Source organism: Danaus plexippus, chromosome 5 (assembly GCF_018135715.1).
Source record: "Danaus plexippus chromosome 5, MEX_DaPlex, whole genome shotgun sequence".
Taxonomy (NCBI): domain Eukaryota; kingdom Metazoa; phylum Arthropoda; class Insecta; order Lepidoptera; family Nymphalidae; genus Danaus; species Danaus plexippus.
Window position 1 is genome coordinate 5,220,719 of NC_083539.1, and position 22,529 is coordinate 5,243,247.

General features: G+C 29.4%; 1 protein-coding gene across 3 annotated transcripts; it reads right to left on the minus strand.

Moving 5' to 3' along the window:
* Positions 1-5,284: 5,284 nt before the first annotated feature.
* On the minus strand, positions 5,285-22,318 carry LOC116769142 (lachesin-like). 3 transcript variants are annotated; one of them, XM_032660170.2, is made up of 11 exons: positions 22,061-22,318; positions 14,303-14,362; positions 12,128-12,231; positions 11,621-11,828; positions 9,947-10,102; positions 9,619-9,747; positions 9,261-9,398; positions 7,265-7,429; positions 6,971-7,045; positions 6,803-6,886; positions 5,285-6,308 (listed from the first exon to the last, which is right to left on the minus strand). In XM_032660170.2, the coding sequence occupies exons 1-11, from the start codon at positions 22,212-22,214 to the stop codon at positions 6,211-6,213; spliced, it is 1,371 nt and encodes a 456-aa protein (XP_032516061.2). In that variant the 5' UTR covers positions 22,215-22,318; the 3' UTR covers positions 5,285-6,210. The 3 variants fall into 3 exon arrangements, with proteins under 3 accessions (XP_032516061.2, XP_032516062.2, XP_032516063.2); XM_032660171.2 differs by having other exon boundaries at positions 7,265-7,414; positions 22,061-22,317; XM_032660172.2 differs by lacking the exon at positions 14,303-14,362.
* Positions 22,319-22,529: the final 211 nt, after the last annotated feature.

Consider the following 22,529-nt stretch of genomic DNA (forward strand, 5'->3'; position numbering starts at 1 on the left):
GGCTCGAACTCAAGGGAGTTTCATGCATCAAAGGTGCTTCCACATAATTACGAGTTAGGGTTGCTTACGACTTTAATCGAACCCAGTTCAAATTAATTTAGAACGATATCTGTTTGTAATATATATATGTACATAGCTAACCCTTTTAGGAACCTTTGATTCAAGTGGAAATTATAACACCAAAGTTTTTATGAACACGGAGTTAGGAAAAAGTAATATATATTTAAAAAAAGCGGAAATCTAGTTAGCCTTTAATGGTATTCTTAAATCTTGGGAAATAAACCTTACTAGAATTAAGTCAATCACGCCTGTTTAACTCGATTTCCTTTTAAGAAACCTATTACAGGCCGCAGGGACCATTTCGAGCAAAGCTACGAGCTAAATTGCTCCAAGGTGGAGCCAGTCAATTTAAATGTTAAAGAAGTTTCATTTAAAAATTGACAATGCAAATTTTATATTTGTACAAAAGATACTTTGGCGTAAGTGGGTACCTACTATGGAGTTGCAAACATTCAAAGCTTTAAAGACCAAAATACCCTTCGTCTTCCTTTAATATTAACGAATATATATTTTGTCTGTACTAATTTGAGTCAATCTAAATCGTAACCGTCTTAATAAAAGTAATTATTACTAAAATTTTATTGTTTTGTTTGCAAACTTTTTAATGTGGGTGTGAACAGATATAATGGTAAACATTTGCTACATATCAAATGGAATATGAAATTAGACATTTTAAGAAAGTTATGACTGAATAATAAATATAATCTCATTAAAAATTTGAGCTAAGATTTAAAAAGGATATGAAATCTGCATTATATTTTATTCTCGGGTTCTAAATTAATGAAAAATGAACTAATTAACTATGAAAAATAAGTATTATTATCAGATTGTAAATTAATTTTAAAAAAGATATAGTAAGCCATACCGAAACAGGTAAATCTTTCCAAATAAAATAGCTTGGGTATGAAAGATTGCTTTTATTCAGCATAATTAAATAAAGTTAGGTATATTAAAAACTTATTTTTTTTTTTTCGTATTTATGTATAGCAGTTAAACATTCTTTGCTGACACATCACAAATAAGACATTTTTATCGTTGGAACTTACATATAATAACATTTTGCAAAGTTGTGAATGAATCAAACGTTTCCTTCGACATTTAAAGTATCTTGTTAAATACAGACTTATAGTAATGAATATAATTTAAAAACAAGGTAGTTGAGTAAATTTGAAAATGAGTAGATATACCAAAAGGTGATTCAATAGATTATAATTCAGATATCTTTTGTTTCATAATTTTATTTCTAATAAAGAAAAATGCACCGCTTAGCTTCTGTATCATCTATATCATTCTGTATTATGAACGAATATCATCGGGCAGTACAATTGAATGTACCAAGTATCATATATCGGGTGCCGCTGCTAACACTGCGAAACGAACACCTGGTTGTGTGAGCTAGAAAATTCCTGATATCAAGGCAACCATGTAGCCCCGGGTATAGATTACAGTTAAATTTTAGAGATGTAATATCTGTACCATATATATCTATAAATGTTTTGTTGTTTTATTAGAAGCCTAGATAGTTATGTTTATTTATTTGTTTATAAAACTAAGTCTCCATTATTATGGTCAAGATTATCATAATTTCATTTAAACCATTCTATCTTTCCAAAGTTGCATTTTATCTGTTACAAATACAAATTGTAACTCTATATTTAGTGACATTTGAGTAATAGTTTTTGGTGTGAAGGAACATATAGTGTGGCATACGTGAATAAAACTGCGTGTGGAGCTTCGAAATAAAATTGTTCTATGTCAATCTAGGTCACGATTTACTTTTTGCAATTTTTTACTTTCAGTTATTCACAATTGTTTAAAAAAAAGACCTTTAGGTTGCTACTACAAATATATTCCAGTTGATTCCGAAGGATTATTTATTTTGTATATAATCTAAATAGTCTTCCGTTTTTTTTTCTATAGGATATACATATATATACATATGTATGACATGAACAAAGTATAACTGACGATTCTTTTTGTATAATGTGACTTTGCAAAAGTATACTTTGTTGTTAGAAGAAATTAAATATTTTTTAAATTGCCTTTGAATAAAGGTAATTCTGTACTTTCTCCTCTTGTTAATTTACACTTTCCATTATTTCATATGGGTTTAAATTTAGCAGCACTCTAATGGGTAGGTGTCAAAAACACGTGATGTTTTCAATACAACTACTTCTGATATTGTAAATATAATTTTTAAAATGTGAACGTCAAAGCTGTAAAGTGTGATGTTTAAAACTCGAAGTTTCCTTTGGCACTGCTATTGTTTTTTATAAGAGCAAAATTTTCGATATAAAAATAAAAAAATATATTTTATTATAGCGTATGGATTTATAAAATCAGAGATGGGTATGTGTTGCAGTTTAAACGACTAGCCAGACAGTGATGGTCATATACATATTGTTAAAGTAAAAGAAAATACATTGTGGTAGTTTTTTTCAATTTCTGCAACCTTGAAACATTGGTTTAATGATATATTGAAATAAATATTTCATCAGTCTTGTTATTTATTAAAAGCGTTTGTTATTTGAAATAAAAAGATTATGCGTAAGTAATCGATTCGACCGATTATTTTAGGACTCATATAACAAGTATATAACATAAAGAATGATGTTTAAGATTTAAATTGAAAAAAGTAGTTTTATTTAAATGTAAAACAGATAACGACAACAAAGGATGCACGGTATTATTATTGTACTGTTCAAAAATACTGCGCCACGCAATTTATTTGTATTAAGACATCTGTTCGGAATAAATACGATCGAGAAACGTGATAGTTACTAGCCTTTTACCCTACGGCGATGTCCTGGGTCTAACGTCCTTATCCCGGGGGAAACTTTTGTTTTTCTCGATAAAGCTGCCTGCGCTAAGAATCTCTACATAAAACACTAAGAGTATTTGATATGTAATCTTTTAAGGCCGGGAATCGCAATGTCGTCGCGGCGTTCTTGATATCTTATACGCACGTTATGACGTTGACCCTCTTATTACGTTTGGATATATTTTCCTCAAGAAAATAAATATATTTTCTTATTAAGCAAAACTAAATATGTTTTATCATTCTATAATTTGAGTTTGATTAGAGTTTCATCAAAAACTTCATGTCATATTACTGCGGCGTTTTGCATATTAAAGTAGGATTATAGAGAAATTGAAAAATTCTTTAAAGAACACATATTTAAAATCATATTTCCGGAGAAGGCAAAGCCAAAAAATTATCCCCTGAAATACGGTTTTAAATTTTTTATTATTACTGAGAATCGTCGTTAACAATTAGAAGAATATTTAAGACTACTCTATGAATTCATATAATGTATAAACTTTATCACAATAAGATATAAAAAAATCTATAAAAACCGATTAGTATCTGAATTATCATTGATATTTTTTTGACATGATGAAGTATCCTGAAAGTATCCTTATACTTTTTTATTATAATTGTAATTTCTTGCACAACAATTAGATATTTTATTATATTGTTTTGTGTCTTATAGAAACAGCTCTCCAGAATCTGATTATGTGGCGTAATCCACACTAAGCTTCCTGTTCATTATCAACTGTCAATAAGAATAATCCAATAAATTCTCGATGTAAGCACGGACACTTTAAGTCTTTGATTATATATGTACCGTTGCTATTTAGAAAATGTAACGAAGTATTAATATGTTTACATTATTTATAGTGTAAATATGTTAATAATATAATAATTAATATTTTATAGGTAGTAGAGCCTAGCTGTGGTCAAGTAACTACAGATCAAACATGGGATGGCTCGACCGGGGAAGTCCACCCTCCCACAGAAGACCGGCGTGAAATTGTCTTAAATGGCTGCGTTTCGTCCGGTGAGTGAGAGAGCCGGTTGTCTTTACCCTGTTCCCACCCTTTCCTATCATTTCCTTATTCCCATCCCTTTCTCTTCCTAAACATCCAAGGTTGGCAACGCATCCGCAACATCTCTGTTGCAGATGTCCATGGGTGACGATGACTACTGCCCACCAAGTAGGCCGTCTGCTCGTTTGCCAACTTCTCAAAAAATATATATGTATATATATATATATTTCTACTGTACGTACGTATGTTACGGAGCTGATACGGATATTATATTATGTATTGCTTTGACACACTTTATACTTTTCACTCTGAGCTCAACCCTGATGACCACGCGGACGGAATTGCGTGAAAAAACCATATTTATATAATAGGATTGTTTCACTGTGTGTTATATACGCCCAACATATTAAAAAAATAAATGATCTTCACCGAGGAACCATTGTTGTATGGATAAAATGTCATATAACGAGTGGCGTTGCTGAATCCGCAGAATGAATACCAAGACGTGTGAACCAGAAGATTCCTGATACAATACAAGCAATGGAATAGGATTGCTATCCTAACATCGGTTCAATCATGTAGTCTTAGGTATAGGTTATAAGTTTTAATATGTAATTCTTATTAGAGACGAAACCTCTTAGCATTCAATGTATTCACTGTGCGGGTGCCGGGTCCATCGCGTTGCAGGGAGAGGAGCTTCAACAGTGCGACCCAGGTGTAGGTTTAAGGGGGCACTTATCTAACGCGCGTTAAACGCTCACCTCCACTGTCCAAGCTCCTCTCCCTACCTAACTAAATTTGAAAAGATTCTACTATGGCTGCCTTCGAAGTACGTTCCAAGAATGAATTGATGTGAGTTCTGGACAGGCCCAAGGCTTTTAGTAGGTTGTAGAGAGATTTAGCTGTTATACCCCTTGCTCCTACTTCTACCGCGTATAAATCCACGCCGAATCTATTTCGAATGAGTTCGTTAGTGAGCTCGTAATATTTGTTGACCTTGATATTATGGTCTCTGGGGATGTTGGTTTCCCAAGGAACCGTAAGCTCTATAATATATACTATATAATATATATAATATACATAAAGGTATATTTTGTAGTTTTCCTGGAACCTCCGGTTGCCATCCTATATAATTTCTGTTCATTTATTATTACCAAATAATGAATAATTAGTATAGGGTGGAATAATAAGTATAAGCAAATTTTTAACACTTAGAACCATTATTAAACAGGATTACTAGTAAAATATTATAAAAATAATTGAAATTTATAATTATCAAGTATTTATTATGAGCCTGCGAGAGCACGTAGCTTATAAATTATCTTCAACTATCGATGCATGAATCTTTAAAAACTTATAAAAATCACCATAGAATATGAAATGAAACACAACATACATATGTAAGCGTTGCTTTATTTTATTCACATATATTTGGCAGTTCCATATTAAGAATCATTACAAAACATTCTATCCCTATAAGATCGTAAGTTCTAATATTCCTAACATGTACAGATATTCTAATATAAAATTAATTTAAGTATATTGATGTTTAATTAAAATTCTTTGTTGTTATTCATAATAAAAATCAATTAAAGTGATCTAAACTTTAAAATTTTCTTACAATACTTTGAAGTAAACCAATTAACGGTGAAGCGAAGGAGCTTATAGACTTCGTAATACGATATTAATTCTGAACCGTATTAATAAATGATTGACAACTCAAGGCATCAATATTATAAATACCAAAAAATATTTTAAACACATGCTTCAGTTACTAAGAATGTTAATATTTCGTTGCAAAATGTTTATTGAATATACGTAGTCTAAAAATTAAGCTGTAGTAATCATGTAATAATATTTATATACCACTTATAATAAATAATTAGATATTATAGGAGTATGTATATCTTTTCGTATGTTAATTCGTTGTCACTCTAGTGACGTGCCATACCATTTTAAAATATTTACAGACTATTAGAATAAAGAAAAGTAAAACAAAAATAAATCTAATTATCTCAACAAATCTAACCCAAAAAAGCTAACCAAAAAAATTACATACATTTATAAAATACGTTTAGCTATTTACACTGTAAGTCAGAAAGCATGTTATGGATTGTTTTCACCATTTGTTTAAATGCGAAGCTTCTAAAGATACAAAGCAGAGATTCAAGTAGATCATGAAGTTAATACGAAGTTTAAGTATGATTAAAAATTTAGTTTAGGTATTCGTGATAAATATTATTGTCTTTTCAGCTTAAAAGAAATGTTATGGAAACTTAAATTTTTATGGAACATGCATAGCTATATAAAACATCAATATCAGGAAAGCACCTGCTTTAATACGTGTTGAAGCGTTATGAAAAATAAAGTTTTTTCTAAGGTCGGAGTAACAGCGGAACTTTCTTCTTCATAGAAATCTGTAATAGGAAACGTTTATTAGTAATTCTTTATTATTAATATGAGTCAGTACGCCTCTGTAACATTGCTGAATGTAACTTCACGTAGTTGTTTTTTTTATTTTTGCCACAAGGTAATTAGTCAAAGTGAACGTGTTGCGGCATAGAAATTGGTAATTTACGTAATAAAGTTAACACAATGAGATTGAAATTAAATTACTTGGCAGTTTTTCAAAATCGAGATCGCAATTATACAATACTCCGTCTAACTTCGAAATTCTTGAACAGAAGTAAGGATTGAAGCCTTAAAAGCTGTTATTTGAACCAAAATCGATGTGGCCGGCGAACTTGCGGTTTTTTATCGATTAATCACCCTTTCCTATCTAATGGTACTTTTGTTTTTAAAAAGTTCATTTCTCTATTCTTTCTTATATAGTATATTTGTTTTTTAATACGAAGTTGTTAGAAGAAATAAAATGTTTGATTGAATTGTTGTTATTATAATCAATCATTACCGAAGTCTCTTATTTGTTCACCATAGGCTTCACCTTGAAATGTTGAGCTGATTGCGTCATTCCTCTGTGCTATTTGTAGTTGACCTGTAAGAAAAATGCCTCATTATTAAAAACAATATTTTAAACGAGAGAGCGAATTATGCCGAAGTACTTAAAAATCTTTGTTACCTTTTTTCCTTATTGTTTGATTGTCCAGCACAGATTTTTGTGTTGTGGTAAACGCTGATGGCGGTGCTGGTATTTCTGAATAAATAAATATGTTTTTCTATTAAGTGAATATAAAAAATTAATCAGTTTATTTTAAACTATTTCATTAACGTCTTGATTATGTTCATATAATACATAATTCTTTTAATCTTGTAAACGGAATAAAATCTTTAACAACAAAAATATTGTATTATTAAAATACAAAACAAATTTATATGTGAGTTTAACAAGGGACAACCTAATTATATAAAGTACCATCGAGTTTGATGATTCCGTCCGTTTCTCCTAAAGAGTTCTTCGCAATACATTTGTAAAAGCCGAAGTCCTCCTTCGTGATATTGCGAATTTTCAGCATCATAAATTTGTTGTAGCCGCTATCCACCGGGAACGCTTCGTACTTGCCACCTACAATTTCCATTTCTACTTAAATATAAAACCTGTGTATTTCCGCCTTAAATATAGGTGTAGTTTGGTGGCTATGAAATAAATGGACTGTAAAGACATAAATGGAGTGAAATCACGTATTAAGATTGAGGGTCTCTAAGAAAAGGGGAGTTTGTGGTATCAAAACAATGATATATGCATACAAATTTTACTGTCTTCAGATTTATATCACACGCACTATAAACCACACAGCGCGAGACCGAGATTCAGTCGTGTGGAATAATTGTATGTGTTCTTCAAGGGAGAAACCAGTAAGTTATGGTTTATAGTTGTCACTAAATGTTCTTGAACAATCACTAATCACGTTAAGTTAAAATATTTTATATAAACTCCACACAAAAGTTACAAAACAGCTAAATTCATTGAGGACCCAACTTAATTCTAACATTTTTCATTAAATTAACCCTCTAAACTACATACACAGAGTTTATGAAGTAAAGGAATAATTTCCAACAAAAATTTTGAAAAAACGTAACAAGCTGAGTTCGCAAAAGCTAATTTCCCTTGCAAACGGGATGACGTCGCCGCTGTAAACTGAAAAGTTTACCGACGGTCATCAAGCGAAACTAGCCCCGTGAAAATTTGGAAACAAATTTAGATATCAAAATTCCTGTGACACCACATTTAAGTTGTGTAAAATTATATTAAGCCATTTAACATCTCGACATTTACATTTACCATGAATGAGTTCATGACATTTAATTATAAAAGTTGATATTTATGATTGTTACTCCAAAGTAAGAGTATACCTATAGCGTGTCAAAATTATAAATTTTCGTACAAGCATAAAATTCATTCATACATTCATCAATGTCAACCTACAAATCATTTTTTTTCAAATCTAAGGGTTGGAAATTAAAAAAGGGAAACGATTTATTAAATTAAAATTCACATATCGTACTAAAAGACGTGATAATTCTAATTAAGATTATGTTCTATAATCTATTATAGCATCATTGTTTTAATTAAATTAACTTTGTTTAATTTAAATAGTAATGATATTGTTTCTATGATCACAAACACGAGATTGTTATCATATATACCTAAGGGAGCTAGTTTATGTAAACTATAGTTACTGAGTTACCTTTAATGTGTTGAAGAGGTCAGATGGCAATCTCTCTTTGTGAAAAGTGTTAAACTGATCGCGGTTTGATAAACATGAATAATGTGAAACGATACGCCTCCCTTGTTCAGAGTTTTCATTACAAATAATCAATAAAACAGGTGGTTAAGATTACATATTAACTGTATACTAAGAATGAGGGGAATGTCTATTTATGGAATTTAAATCATTAATTTATTTATATGTAAGGTTATATGCGTGTTAGCCAAAAATTTACTTAATAAATTGATAAACTTTTATGTAATGGAGTCTGTTATACAAAATTTATTCTTATAAGTAGTATGGATATATTGTCTACTTTCAGTCATGAACTATTTTCATTATCAGCTCATAAATCAGTGATGAATTGCGCAGTATTATATTTGACAAAGACACATGTTATTTAGTCTGACATGATGAATGTCTTCCATTATGTAAGTTCTATTGTTCCGATTGGAACTTTAGATTTGAATATGCAATCGCAATCTTATTTTAACTAAGTTTCGACATTTATGAACAACAGCATCATTAAATTTGTTATACAAGTATGTTTAACGTAAACTTATGAAGACTTAAAAGGAAATACAAAAGTAACTCAGTAAATGAATCAAAGTTTTAAAGGGAGTTTTTAAAAGTACCTAGTAGTAAAGTTATACGTTGAGTAATATATTTATGAAATTCAAATGAAATTCAAATAAATCTCACCGGAAATAATCATATCTCCACGATCAGTCGTCCAATAGTTGATTGAGGAAGGATAGGCCTCAGTGTGACATTCCAGGGTGACATCTTGGCCAATATAGGCTCCTTCTAGTTGATTTGGAATTGACAGCATTGGGGGGACTGTGATTGTAAATATTAATTTAAATGGCTTTTAAGATAGATAAAATAATAATTCATTTGTTGCTTTTATTGATATCAGATAAGGAAATATAACAAAAAAAAAAATAGGTTATTAATAGAAAACGACGTCATGGAAAGATGAGTGGGGTGTATATTATAAATATATCTGAAGTTTATAAGGGTGTTATAAATGTTAAGGTTTCCAAGAAACTATACTTACACTGAACCATGAGCATAATGCGTTTGCTAATAGACGGTGGAACACCATTCGAAGCTATGCATAAATATGCTCCCATGTGCAGTCGTGATACTTTTGAGATTGTTAAAGTTTCCCCGTCTACAACACTAACTGATAAAAAATAAAACAGAGTCATTAACTTACGTTCAACAAGAAAGTATAATCAATTTTATTATGGAAATGGCTATCGTATTATTTCCTAACAGTTTTAGTCATCATTTGATTAAATACATAAAAAAAATATTTTACAGAAATAGTCGCGCAAAGACATTTCCACAGAAACAGAAAGCAAAAATTATTTAAATCTTACCTGACTCTCCATTATAATTAAAATCCTGTCCGTCTTCTCTTCGCCACATGGCGTAAGGTTCGGGATATCCGGACGCGCGACATACCAGGGTAACGTCTGTCCCCTCCCGGACAACCATGTCCGTAGACGTCATGTTATCGATGATCGATGGCGGCACTGCCGATAAGTAATTAGGGATGTATAGAAAACAACTTTCTTAATATATATATACATCCTATCTATATGTCTAATAACAATAATGCTACTTACGTTATTCTAATGAAAGCCTCGTTTAGTAAATAGGAAGTATCTAAAAGCTAGGAAAATTTGCAGTTTGTTATTTTATTTAAGACTTTATAATGATCTTGTAGTTTTTGCTTAGTTAAATTAATCAGAACACATCACGGAAAAAGATTGGTTTACAAATTCTGTTTTACCAGACATTAAATAAGTTATTATAAAGTCTTCGCAATCTATGTATAACCACACTAAACTTGTACTCCTAATTTCACCTTATATACTTATGTAGACATTCAGTTAACGTAGGTTTAACATTCAGTTGCAAGTTCTGAGCCACACAAGACGAGTAAAAAGCCTATAAAGACCTTTGTAAGTATTACCATTCCCTAATAAAGTATTGATAGGCAGAAAATGTTATTCAATCTTTACTTTTCCGAACTTTAATGTTATGATATTTTCAAACTTATAATTATTATACCACAATTTAATAAAACAAGGTTTTATGTCGCTCCAGGTGGGGATCCATTATTATTCCTGTAGTATATTAAATTTTGAATCATACAAAATTATGCTTTATTGTAGGTGTCATTAAACTGACAATAGAATTAGCACAATCCGTATTGATCGTTGATTGTAATAACGACTTTAGTTACACAACAAATATTATATTAACCATGTGGTTAGTTAAATTATTTTTAAATAATTAAATTTCTTTCAAGTAACAACATTTTATTTAATTTATTTAATTAAAGCAAATAACAAATAAAGAACCTGCTGACAAATGATAAAAAATTAAGATTAAGTGCTTAATATTTTAGACAAAAAAAAACTAAAATATTTTTTATTTTAATAACACCAACTCAATAATACTTGTATGAGTCCGATGTATTATTAAATGTGTTATTATTTAAAATAGAATGCATTTTTTTATTACACTTTTAAATTCTTAACCCTCCCATTATATACTTTTTCAAATCGTTTCGAATACTTATGAATATGTAAGAAAATATATTGACTTCAGATAAAGTAGACAAGTAATGTTGAATAAAATGTTTTGCATAATGAAAATCAAATTGTAGTTGCTGGATATCATGTTGACCTCAAAATAAACTGTATAAAAATATATGATAGCAAATTCTGTTGAATATAAAAAAGATTATCCAAAATCGGTTCACAAACAACTCAAAATTATTTAAAAAAAATACAGTATACTTTTTTACAAAATGTTTAAAACAACGTGTATCGCGGTATTGAGGTCATTTTAATTATGGAACGCATATTTTTATAAATTCATTTTATTATAAATATTTGTGAAGCTGTCACGAGAAAAGATTAAGTGGATAAAATGTTATGAATAGATATTTATGTGCTTTGGAATATAATGCATAAGGTAAGATGTATTACATTGGCTTGTGTAAACATTGAAGCTCCAAGCGTTATTAATTTTGAACATACCGACGACTTGTAGGTATCCTTTCCTGGAGCGCATTGGGTCTGTGTTGACCTGACACATGTACCAACCGCGGTCTACTTCTTGAACGTTCTTGATATGCAAATACCATGAGCGATGGTCGTTGTAAGAAAGACTAATTCGTTTGTTTTGAGTAATAATATTATGATGGATGCTGAGAATTGTCTGCGTGTCCATACGAACCCAAGCAACCTGTTGTGATAAATAAATATTTATGGTTTTAATTATAAATGTATAACGTAAGTTTTATTTTTATGTTGTTCAAGTGGATGCGTTTATTAGTATTTAAAGTAGTTCTATAGTTGACTGTAGGTATACACTAGACGTGCAAAAATCAAAGTTTAAGTAAATATTATAGTGTGCAAATATTGTCTAAATTTATAACAAATCCTTATAAAGCAACGCATCACCTTTTATAATAATATTCAATATACTCTCTCTTCTGTCTTATACATTTCATATTTTTTTATATAGTATATCTTAATATTTACCTTAAATCCCCTTAAATTATCCACAACGCACGCTAATAAAGCATCTCTACCAACGGTGACTGTGACATTCGGAATTGGCTCAGCGAATCTTGGATACATAGACTCTGAAATAAGATGTTCATTATGACCTCGTTGACAAAGGGAACACAAACATGTTTACTCGCAATAAAAGTTTCTTCGGAATAAGTTGATGAGATGGGTTGATACTTGATATCCGAAGAAATACGGATAGGTTAGTAAAGCGAATGCGTTTATAAATTGTTTAAGAAACCGTATGATATAATGTAAGACAATATAAGTAAAAAAAACTCACAGTAATTCTAATAATTGATAAGGGAATAATGAAGAAATAATTAATAATTATTAAACTGAATGAGTATACAAAAGCGAAAATATATTCCTCAAATTGAAAGTATTTTAACGCGAACGCTCGTTCTGTGTTCGCGGCTTAAGGGACGGTTCCATCGCGTCTCCGAGGGTGCGTGATTTATGTCCAGCTCACCACGACAAATAGCGGTTTGTCACTGTATCACTCTTCCACGTAAAATAGTGTACCATGACCCTAAAACCTTACTTAAATAAAGTATCGGGTAACGTCTAATAAATGGCAACTCTAAGACTGTAAACTGCTATTTTTTTCTTCCGATCTTGATTATAAGACTACTTATTTATAAAGTCGATAAAATATTTTCACGGTATGTTAAAGCATTTCGTATTAATTTTGTATGATAGGTTACCTTTCACTCCTTGCTTATTCAAGGAAAGTAATATTAAATTAATACTGCTAGTGACAGGGACAGATTACTTAAGAAATAGTCTTCTTATTACGGCAAAATTGCCCTACTTTCTACACACCTTTGTTTGATCGATACTAGTGACAAGATTGTTACGTCTACGTCTGGAATGTTATGAAAATTGTATTTTCTTTTCCAATATATTTATATATTTATATCTTATTAAAACTTATAAATTGTTTTATTATAAGGTATTTCCTGTTTGTTTTAAGGTCATATAAGAAATAAAGGGAAAGTTCAAATACGAAATTATAAACATAGGGTTTTTAGCTCTTACAGTTGATATGTTAGTTGGGACATTACATTTCTTAATATTTGGACTGTTGCTGTAAATAGTACCAATATTTTAATGAGGTTATTTTAAATGGAATGAATATGTTATGCATAAAACGACGTTATCGTCTAATTTACATGTCTAATTCGAATTATAAATCTATTTACTGCAATCGGCGACGTCAATTTACCATATGATATTTGCAGTTCGATAAGATTGAGACAGCGCTTTAGATTAGATTTAGCGTAGAAAGTGTTAGTGTCAGAATAACTGAGATTATATTCACAAAGATAACTATTACTAGCTTTATAGAGTACTTTAAAATATTAGTTAAATTGTTATTTTTAATAATAATTAACATATATTATTTATATAATTAGATTATCTAGTCATGAAAACGAAAAGTTCTTTGCACTATATTTAGCGTAGAAGCTTCGAAATTATTTTATTTTCCATTTTGATATCATTAGAGAAGCTCGTTATTAAATTTGACCTTTTAAATTCTTTCTATTTTTATGACTTAGTAAAGAAATGGTAACCTTAAAAAGGGAGAGAAAATATTAACATACCAATAAAAATTAAAATATACCCACATGTATAACTTTATCTATCTTTTGTAAATAAAAAAAAACTAGCCTTAAGGGACTTACCAATTTTATATTCTCATCACTGGTTTAAAAAATTAAAAACTTAAAAAAAATATATGCGGAATTATTAAAATCACGCAAAGCTGCATAAAGGATTTTGGCGAGCTACATAAAATATTTAACAAGGTAGATTCAAGATACGAAACATGTTTTAAGTATGTATTGAAATTGGCTGTAATTTTGATATGGGTAATAATTATATTTCGTCCAGACCTTGACCCTATTCAACGTTATATTTATAAAAGATTATGGAACACCTGAACGCTTATTCCAATAAATAATTAATGTGTAGAAGAAACAGCTGTCCATATCATAAATTTATATCAAACAATGGTTTTCTGCGACCATTTAATTTAGTATTAACAATATTTAATTTTATAAGAGGAATATTATGAAAGGAAGATGTAATTTCAATTTTAAAGAATCAAAAATTACTAATCTTAAAAAAAAGGTTACTTACCGTCGGGAACGTCTATCGGAGCTACAGATACTACATTTTGACCATTCGGTAATTCCCGACCTGCAAGCAAAAAGCTATCTACAATAAATCACTCTATTCAAATAACACGCTTATATGCAATTTGATTTGAGAACTTTATCATCAGCCTGTTGGTGCCCACTGCCGAGCAAAGGTCTCTTCGAACACGGAGAAGGTTAGAGCATTAATTACAATGCTTGCTTAAGGCGGAGTGGCAATTTGAGACTTATAATTTAAAATTATAAATCCAGGTTTCCTCACGATGGTTTCTTTTACCGCTTTTCAGTGATGTCTAAATACTCTTAGGAAGTACATACAACTCAGAAAAAAACACATTGGAACTTGCCAGGTATCGAATCCGCACCCTCGTGCACAAGAGGGCATTTAACCTTCAGGCCACCACGATTCACTTGACAACTTATTTAACTTGAAAACTTATTTCATACTGAACAAATAATTTAGGTGTGTAGAAAAAGTTAAATATAAAATACTTTAGGCATACACAGCAAAAACTAATACTCTTCCTTCTATCTGTAGTCTATTAGAGCTAAATAAGACGGGAATGAAGAATGTTATTTAAAATAAATGAACGCTTATAATCTTACAACAGTAGTAACAATAGCTCGAATCGAACTGAGATATTGGGGAATTCAATACCTCAATCTAGTATGAACAAAATTTCTAGATAAGTTAAGATAATTACGAAAATATTCGAACAAACTTTGGAACAACTTGTCTAGTCTACTATAATAACTTTCTCAATCGATCATTACAATATTAAAACACCATCTACTTAATGGTATCAACCTGGCGTTATTCGAGTACACTATCGAGTTAAACTTTACTACGTCGTTAAAAGTTTCAACTGTTTAATTGCCATGTGTACAACTACGGAGCTAAGGGAGTTTTTGTATTATTTATTATATTTTAATGGCAGTACAGGCGGTCATTAGAAAGAATTGTCAAGTTTATATTTTGAATATAGCACAAGTAACCATACTAAGTATTGCTTTAAAGTATAACACAAATTTGTTGGGATAAAGTTAGTTATAACATAGCTGTAAACAATTGACATCTCGTTTATAACTAGTTTTCCCATGAGAGTATCGTCCACTTACAGAATATCAACATGTACATAGTTCACCTTATAACTGGAATCAGTGAGAGAACCGAATATTTTGTCTCTTTTTGGTCCTTTCTAATCCTCTACCAAACCTTCCTATTTAAATTCCAATATAACAATTGCGGAGAACGAAAAAAAACTCTTAAGTTATCTGTTTCTATGGGTGACGGTAGACATTTTCCGTAAGGATCACTCATTCGTCGTTTCAAAACGTGTATCGATGTGTAAAAAAAGATTTCGAAAGTTTTTCCTCGTAAACTATATTTAGAATAATAAAAATGTATAAATAATGTAAAAACTCGATGAAAACGTATAAACACAAAGAATCGGCAATTTTGATAATATCAGTAAAGTGCAATGTAGAACAGTGCATTCTGAAAAATAAAAACTGATAAACAATTCTATACCTTCCCTTTATATAAATATAACCTGGTACCCTTTGCATAAATTGCTTACTTAAAATATGACGTCAAACAACATTGGCATCGGCACCATTAACTTTACTGTTATGACGGCAAACGCGATATTAAAACGTTAACGCAGTGTTTCAGAATACAGTCTCATAAACATTTTGTATCTAATTTCTTATACAGACGCTCATTATTATCATGTAACAATATATATTGTCTTATTTCTTCAATTCAGATGTATATTTTGGAATTATTCAATAAAACTTATTATAAAAGTAATATATTTCATAATATATCTTCTAAAGCGATCGCTCAGTCGCAAATAAATGCGTTGAATACTTTTCGCTTCGGTCTTGATTTAAGTGTTACTTACTTTATTCTGTTACAAAGTTTGCCATAGCGTTAGTCGGCCGTAACTTCGGCATTGTCTATTATACAGAAACATTTATATGAGAGGATTGCCTTTTGTTTACTGTCCTCTTTTGTTCGGATTATTCTTGTTTATCGGTTGAAGTTTAGTTGGATACACTATCCCTAAAATATAATAAATATTGAAGAAGTTATAAAAGAAATATAATCTTTAAGTTTCATTTGACTATACCATAAATTAAATTATAATAATTGACTCTGTCATCTCTCGCATTACTTAGGATGGTTTTGAATATATACCATTAGGGGTACCGATGACAGCACAATTCCGAAAGCGACAAGGTTGTTCCATTATCGTCTACAGTTGAATAATTGACACTCAATATGATCTCTAGATACGTTTACGAGCACATAGTGTTTTAAAATAGCTTTATGGTAATGAATATTTTCAATTTTTGTTAAGTGTATTAATTTTTATCAAGCATAAACAATAACTTACGAATAGTCGACAATTTTTACAATTTTGTTCAGAAAAAAAAAATTCAGACGTTTTAATGTTTAATTTCTTAATAAAGCAACAGTAATAAAATTTTACTGAAATTTATTTGCAAAATCTTGTTAAAGTCTGAGCAAAAGCATAAAGATGAAAAATAATTAAAACAATCCCTAAACTATTATAAAGAAACTGTTTAGCAGAAATATTAATTGTTTCAAGAAACTTTTCGATGTTCATGTTTAAAAGTGGTTCTTGAATGATTTTTAAATAATTTTAACTTCTAAAAATGATTTAATTAGTACTTGGAGATTTTTAAATTATTTGATAAATCGATATATAATAAATATATTACTGTGTTTATTGAATAAGTAAAATGTTTTTACTTTTTTTTTTCAATTATTGAATATTTTAATTATTTATTAATATTTGAAACTTCATGAATGCTACTAGTTTCAGTGAATCTAATAAACTAATTAAAGCCAACCTACGCCGGACAGAATATTAAATCATTGCGAATTCATGGAATGTTCACTTTCCCATTCAACATATTATGTAATAATTATTCTAAGGAAAGTAAATGATCTCTGAAAGTCAATCGACGGAGGTGATGTATAGACGTCGTATCTTACAGATGTAATGAATTCGGCATTAAGTCGTTGTTTGTGTTTATACTCATTAAACAATATAAGATAGTATATTTAATTTAAATATGTACATAAACAATCTTAACATATTTATGTTCTTCTCTTTCAAACAATTTTTTTATTTAATTACCAACATTACGTTATTTGTAAAAAGTTGAAAAACCGTAATACCAATTTAAAAAGTTTTGTTTTATGCAAATTAAGACAGTATACAATTCAGTTGTTTCGGAATTTCTTTTGCTAAGGGTAAAAGGTAATTTTATTATACCTTAGCTGCCAAGAATTTTTCCATAGAAAGTAGGTACTAGATTTTTTTATCCAAGAATTCCTTTAACCTTAATAACAAACGAAAAATCTTTCACATAATATGTACCCATATTATATATTTGTTGAAATATATAATTCATAGCTTGTTATGTACATTGAAACCTCAAAGTTTTCAATTAACCGGATTGTCAAGTCGGAAACTTGTCCTGCGTTGCTTTCAGTAGGTAGTTTTGAGAAATCCATCAATCTTGTGATCACTTGGACCGCGTTAAATTTATGTAAAAAATGTGAGAGTAAATCTTAAATACGCAGACTAACAATAATTTTTATATTTTAAACCTACACACTTGTGTCAAACAATACACTGGAAGTATTCAATTTCATATTTTTAAAATTGATGATTTATACAAAAAAAAAAAATTGTTGTTTTTTTTTTTCATCACATTGACTGAATTGATTTTATATAATAATATGTTTTGTGGTCCTATAAATAATGAAAATGAAATAACATTTCTTCACTATTCTGTAAATTGAATACAAGTGACAACTGCTACTTATACACTATATTTATGTGTAATTAATGGGCTGTTGGATATATCATCATTAAAAATGATTTTATTATAAGTTTAAAACAATGACTCGAGGCTACCACTTCGTATTTTACCATGATATTCCAATTTGAAAAGTAGAAATTAGATTTCATTTATCTAATATAAAGGGGGTCGTAGTTTTTTCTGTAAAGGTCAACATTTTAGAACAGATCTAGTTTTTAGTGTTAGTACATGTAGGTATGTTTTGGGTTTCATATATTTATTTAAAATCTGTTAATGTTGAAGAACTAAGACTTATATTTTTATTTATTTCTCAATACACGCTCCACTTCAATATATTGAAAATAAAAATTCAGAACATATATTGCTCATATTATCTTTAGATCAAACTACACATTATGTTTTGATTTATTTATTATTTATTTGGACTGATTATTATGATAACAAATTCCATTTCTATTTTATTAATAACGATAGTATAAGTTTAACGAGAAAGTAATTGAAACCGTAACTAGGACCGTCATTAGGATTTGAAACAAATCATATTTTCACTCCAATCGAACGTTTTTGGCCTTGTATTTTTTATAAGATATTCCGATTTCAAAATTTATTTGGAAAAACACATTAATGAATAATTCCGCTTAAGAGACATGCAAATATTATTCTCTATTGTTATTTCAGGCTTTCGTAGAATTTTATGGCTAACTATAATGGTATTATTTGAATTGTCTTTAAAAATTAACTATTCTTTAAAAAAAACGTGATAATAATATTATTATAACACAAAAAAAATTGAGAGTTGTTATTCTCAATTTTCTTTTAGTATTGTTATTCTATTATAATTTATGAATTAATTACTATATAAACATGTATTCGCAATACTATTATTCTTATCACGATTTATAAATAACATTTTATGTAACTATAAATTTAAAAGCATTACATAAAAAAAAACAACTTTAAAATGGGATATGACGTTTTAGATACTTTTTAAGTAGTTTTTGTTTTAAAATTTTATAGTTAGGTTTTTGTTTATAATACAACAATTTGTTTTTACAGATAAAAAGGTATTACAGAGCGGTAACCGCACCGTCCCCGTGGAACTGAGGCCTTCGAGTTACAGCTTAGTTTAGAGTAAACCTTGCTGCGGTATCCGGAACACGTAAGTTTCTTACCAGTTTAATGTAATCGGAATCGATTAATTAATTTAATACCCAGTCTATTTTAGTTTCATACAATAATTTGCAGCTTCATTTTTTTTATATAACAACATAATACGTATTGTGTTCAAATATAGTTTGAAGATATTTTTCTTTTAAAATATTCTTTAGCCGTCTTAAGTTACATGACTTTGGAAAGCGATATGAAAATGGATGCAGTCGTCATTAGTATCATATTCAACGCAATATTGAGTAAATAATTACAAAATATACAACGTTCAGACTATGTCATGGTTCTCGATACATTGTCCAATTGTACAGATGTTACATAAGTGTTATAAGATCATAATTCATATTTTACATATAGAAGTAAAGAAGTTTAACAGAAGCTATTAAATTTTTTAGTATATTTTAATTTTCATCTGTCTTACAAATAAATAGAACTATGTACAAATGGTAAATAGTTTAGTGTTTTATGTTTGTCTAATAGGAATAAAATATTTGTATGTATATATATAATGCTGATGAATGTTTAAACAGTTTTATATATATATATATATATATATATATATATATATATATATATATATATATATATAGATACAAAGGGAAAAGGTTGGTACTAAAAAAAATGTACATAATTATTTTCTTTGACAATTTAACACTCACACGGAACTAATTATGGGGATTATGGTATTGAATTTGCATATAAAATTTGGTCTAGTTAAATTATATGCCGGCATATCTGTATAATATAACATATTTGGCGTTTATTTCAGTGCAATGTTTTTGGTCGATGTAATGTACACCATTAATAACTAATGTTACATAACATTCAAACGCCCACCTCTAAATTCATCTTACAATATAATAATTAATTATGCGCATATTATTCACATATATAGTAAATTAAAATATGTATATGTATATTTGAATGGTATCTCTTTTCATTATCTTATATTTTCCTCTTTAAATTAAGCTTTAAACTGAATTAGCTCACGTATTTTTTTCTAAAAATATATCAATATTTTAAAATTCTACACAAATAACATTAATATCAATACCTTGAAAAAAATTGATAGAATTTAATTTTTCTTTAATTATTGGAAAATGTAATCTAATTATGATGATTCAAATAAATATTCTTATGTCAAAGAACTTCGTGATAACGTTTAATATCAGTATAAGGAATTTAAAAACTCAAATAGACTTACGTTATTCAAGAATGAGTATTTAATATATACTTTGAAAGAACAAAAAAAAAATTGCGTGACAAGGCATACGATCGCCTAAACTGGAGTCAGATATCTCTAACAATCATACTAACACTATATTACTCAGCTTTATTTATTGCAATAATGGAATACATCCATAACTGTCTTAAAGGCCAGCGGATATCCGCGGATGACTCATACATCGACCCCTGTCCGTTTTGTTTGTGATTCTTCCCCTTGTAAACCGAATTATCTTTAAGAAATACGAGTGCTTCTTATCTCGACCCTCTGAATAAATCTTACTTCTGAAGAATTTCCCGACTGGAGTGGAGTCGTCATCTCTCAGATATAATTTAGACCACCTTTATTTTACCCTCGTAATATTTATCAAATTAAATTTTGCGGTCTCGTATTAAAATAACCAAGATGGTTTGAGCACGGTTGGATGAAAGAAAATGTCGTGACACCTTCCAGAGTGTCGTTATTGTTTATTTATTTTAATCATCTAAAAGACATTCTGTATGTTGTATAATATATAAGAAGGAAATAAAATAAAAATTTCGTAACTCTTTAATTAATTTGTAATAGAATATCATACACATTAACTATGAGAAATAAAATTTGGGCATCGGTAATCAAACTTTAATTTAAATAATTTCTTGGAATTCGTAGTAAGATAAAATCAAAATATTTCCCAGCATCACCTGAATGTTCGATTTTTCACCCTTTTGTCAGTTGATTTACTTCAAGAAAATGTAAAATCTAATAAATCATAGTAAATATTTGGGTAAACGTAGAAACACCTTTAAAACTACATATAGGAAAAGATGTCAGATAATAAGATATGTTGACAAGAATCGAAAAATAAAGAAAATATCAAAGTGACATAAATACTATTATGTAAGTACACTAGAGTTGGAACACCGTGATAGTTCTGAGATAAATTATTATATGTTTATTGGATGTTTATATTATATTGATAACCTTTACATTTATTATGCCGGATTGCGCTTTATAACTTAATTGGATATAAATATATAAGAAAATATAACTATATTAATATTGTTTACAGTCGGTTTTAGCTGATTCTTATGATGTTAAGAGTTATAACTTTAAACTTTTACACAATACGCAATACAATATTTTTATGTTAATACGCTACATACAGCAGATTAAATAAAAAACTTTAAAGCTATTGTTTTACATATTGGTGCTAAACCCTCGGAGGTAAAGTTTCTATTTTTTCTTATGAACAAAAACTCATATATTTCAAAAAAGGTAAAAAAAATTATATACTGACATTAATGTGGAAAAATTTGGGAGATTAATTATACTTCTACAATTTAAAGAAAAAATAACAAATGATTAATGTCTGTTTCATATAAATTATATTTAAATTGATTGCGGTGTTACAATGGATGAAAATGTTAATATTTCCAATCAATGCAAACTATTCACAAGTTACTAGAAAACTCAATAAAAATGCTAATTGCATTCGCCACTCACCTGTCGTACTGCAGCATACCGTCAATAACGTTATCCAAATGACACAATAAAAATGTATAAAAAGAGTCATTTCGCAGTCATATGAAAAATACGTGATATTAAAAATCCGAAGTTCACCTATGTTGTTCTCGAACGCGTATGTCGGGTGTTTCATAAAGAGCACGTGCCATCGCTACGCGGGCTGCGGAAGCACTGCCGCGGGGCGCCAGTCGCAGCCCCTAGCCAGATAAACAAGGGCGAGAAAACCGGGAACAAGCAGACATACCGTCTCGCTAGCCTTTATACCCGCCGAATAACGACATAATAAAATAAGACAAAAGACAAATAGCCAGCGAGCTATCCGCTCTAGACGTATCGCTGTCAAATATGCATGTTTAATAAGAACTATAAACGAATTGCGAAATACCCAATGGTTTATTGTAACTATAAAACTTCCAAAATAATTCTGGTTCAGTTAAAATTATTATAG

Excerpts from the sequence above, each read along its gene's own strand:
- LOC116769142 (XM_032660170.2), bottom strand. The coding sequence starts at position 22,214 with ATGAAACACCCGACATACGCGTTCGAGAACAACATAGGTGAACTTCGG. Across the intron at positions 14,363-22,060 it reads GGTATGCTGCAGTACGACAG|GTCGGGAATTACCGAATGGT; the intron begins GTGAGTGGCGAA and ends TTTTGCTTGCAG. Across the intron at positions 9,399-9,618 it reads CATTATGCTCATGGTTCAGT|TCCCCCCAATGCTGTCAATT; the intron begins GTAAGTATAGTT and ends TTACAATCACAG.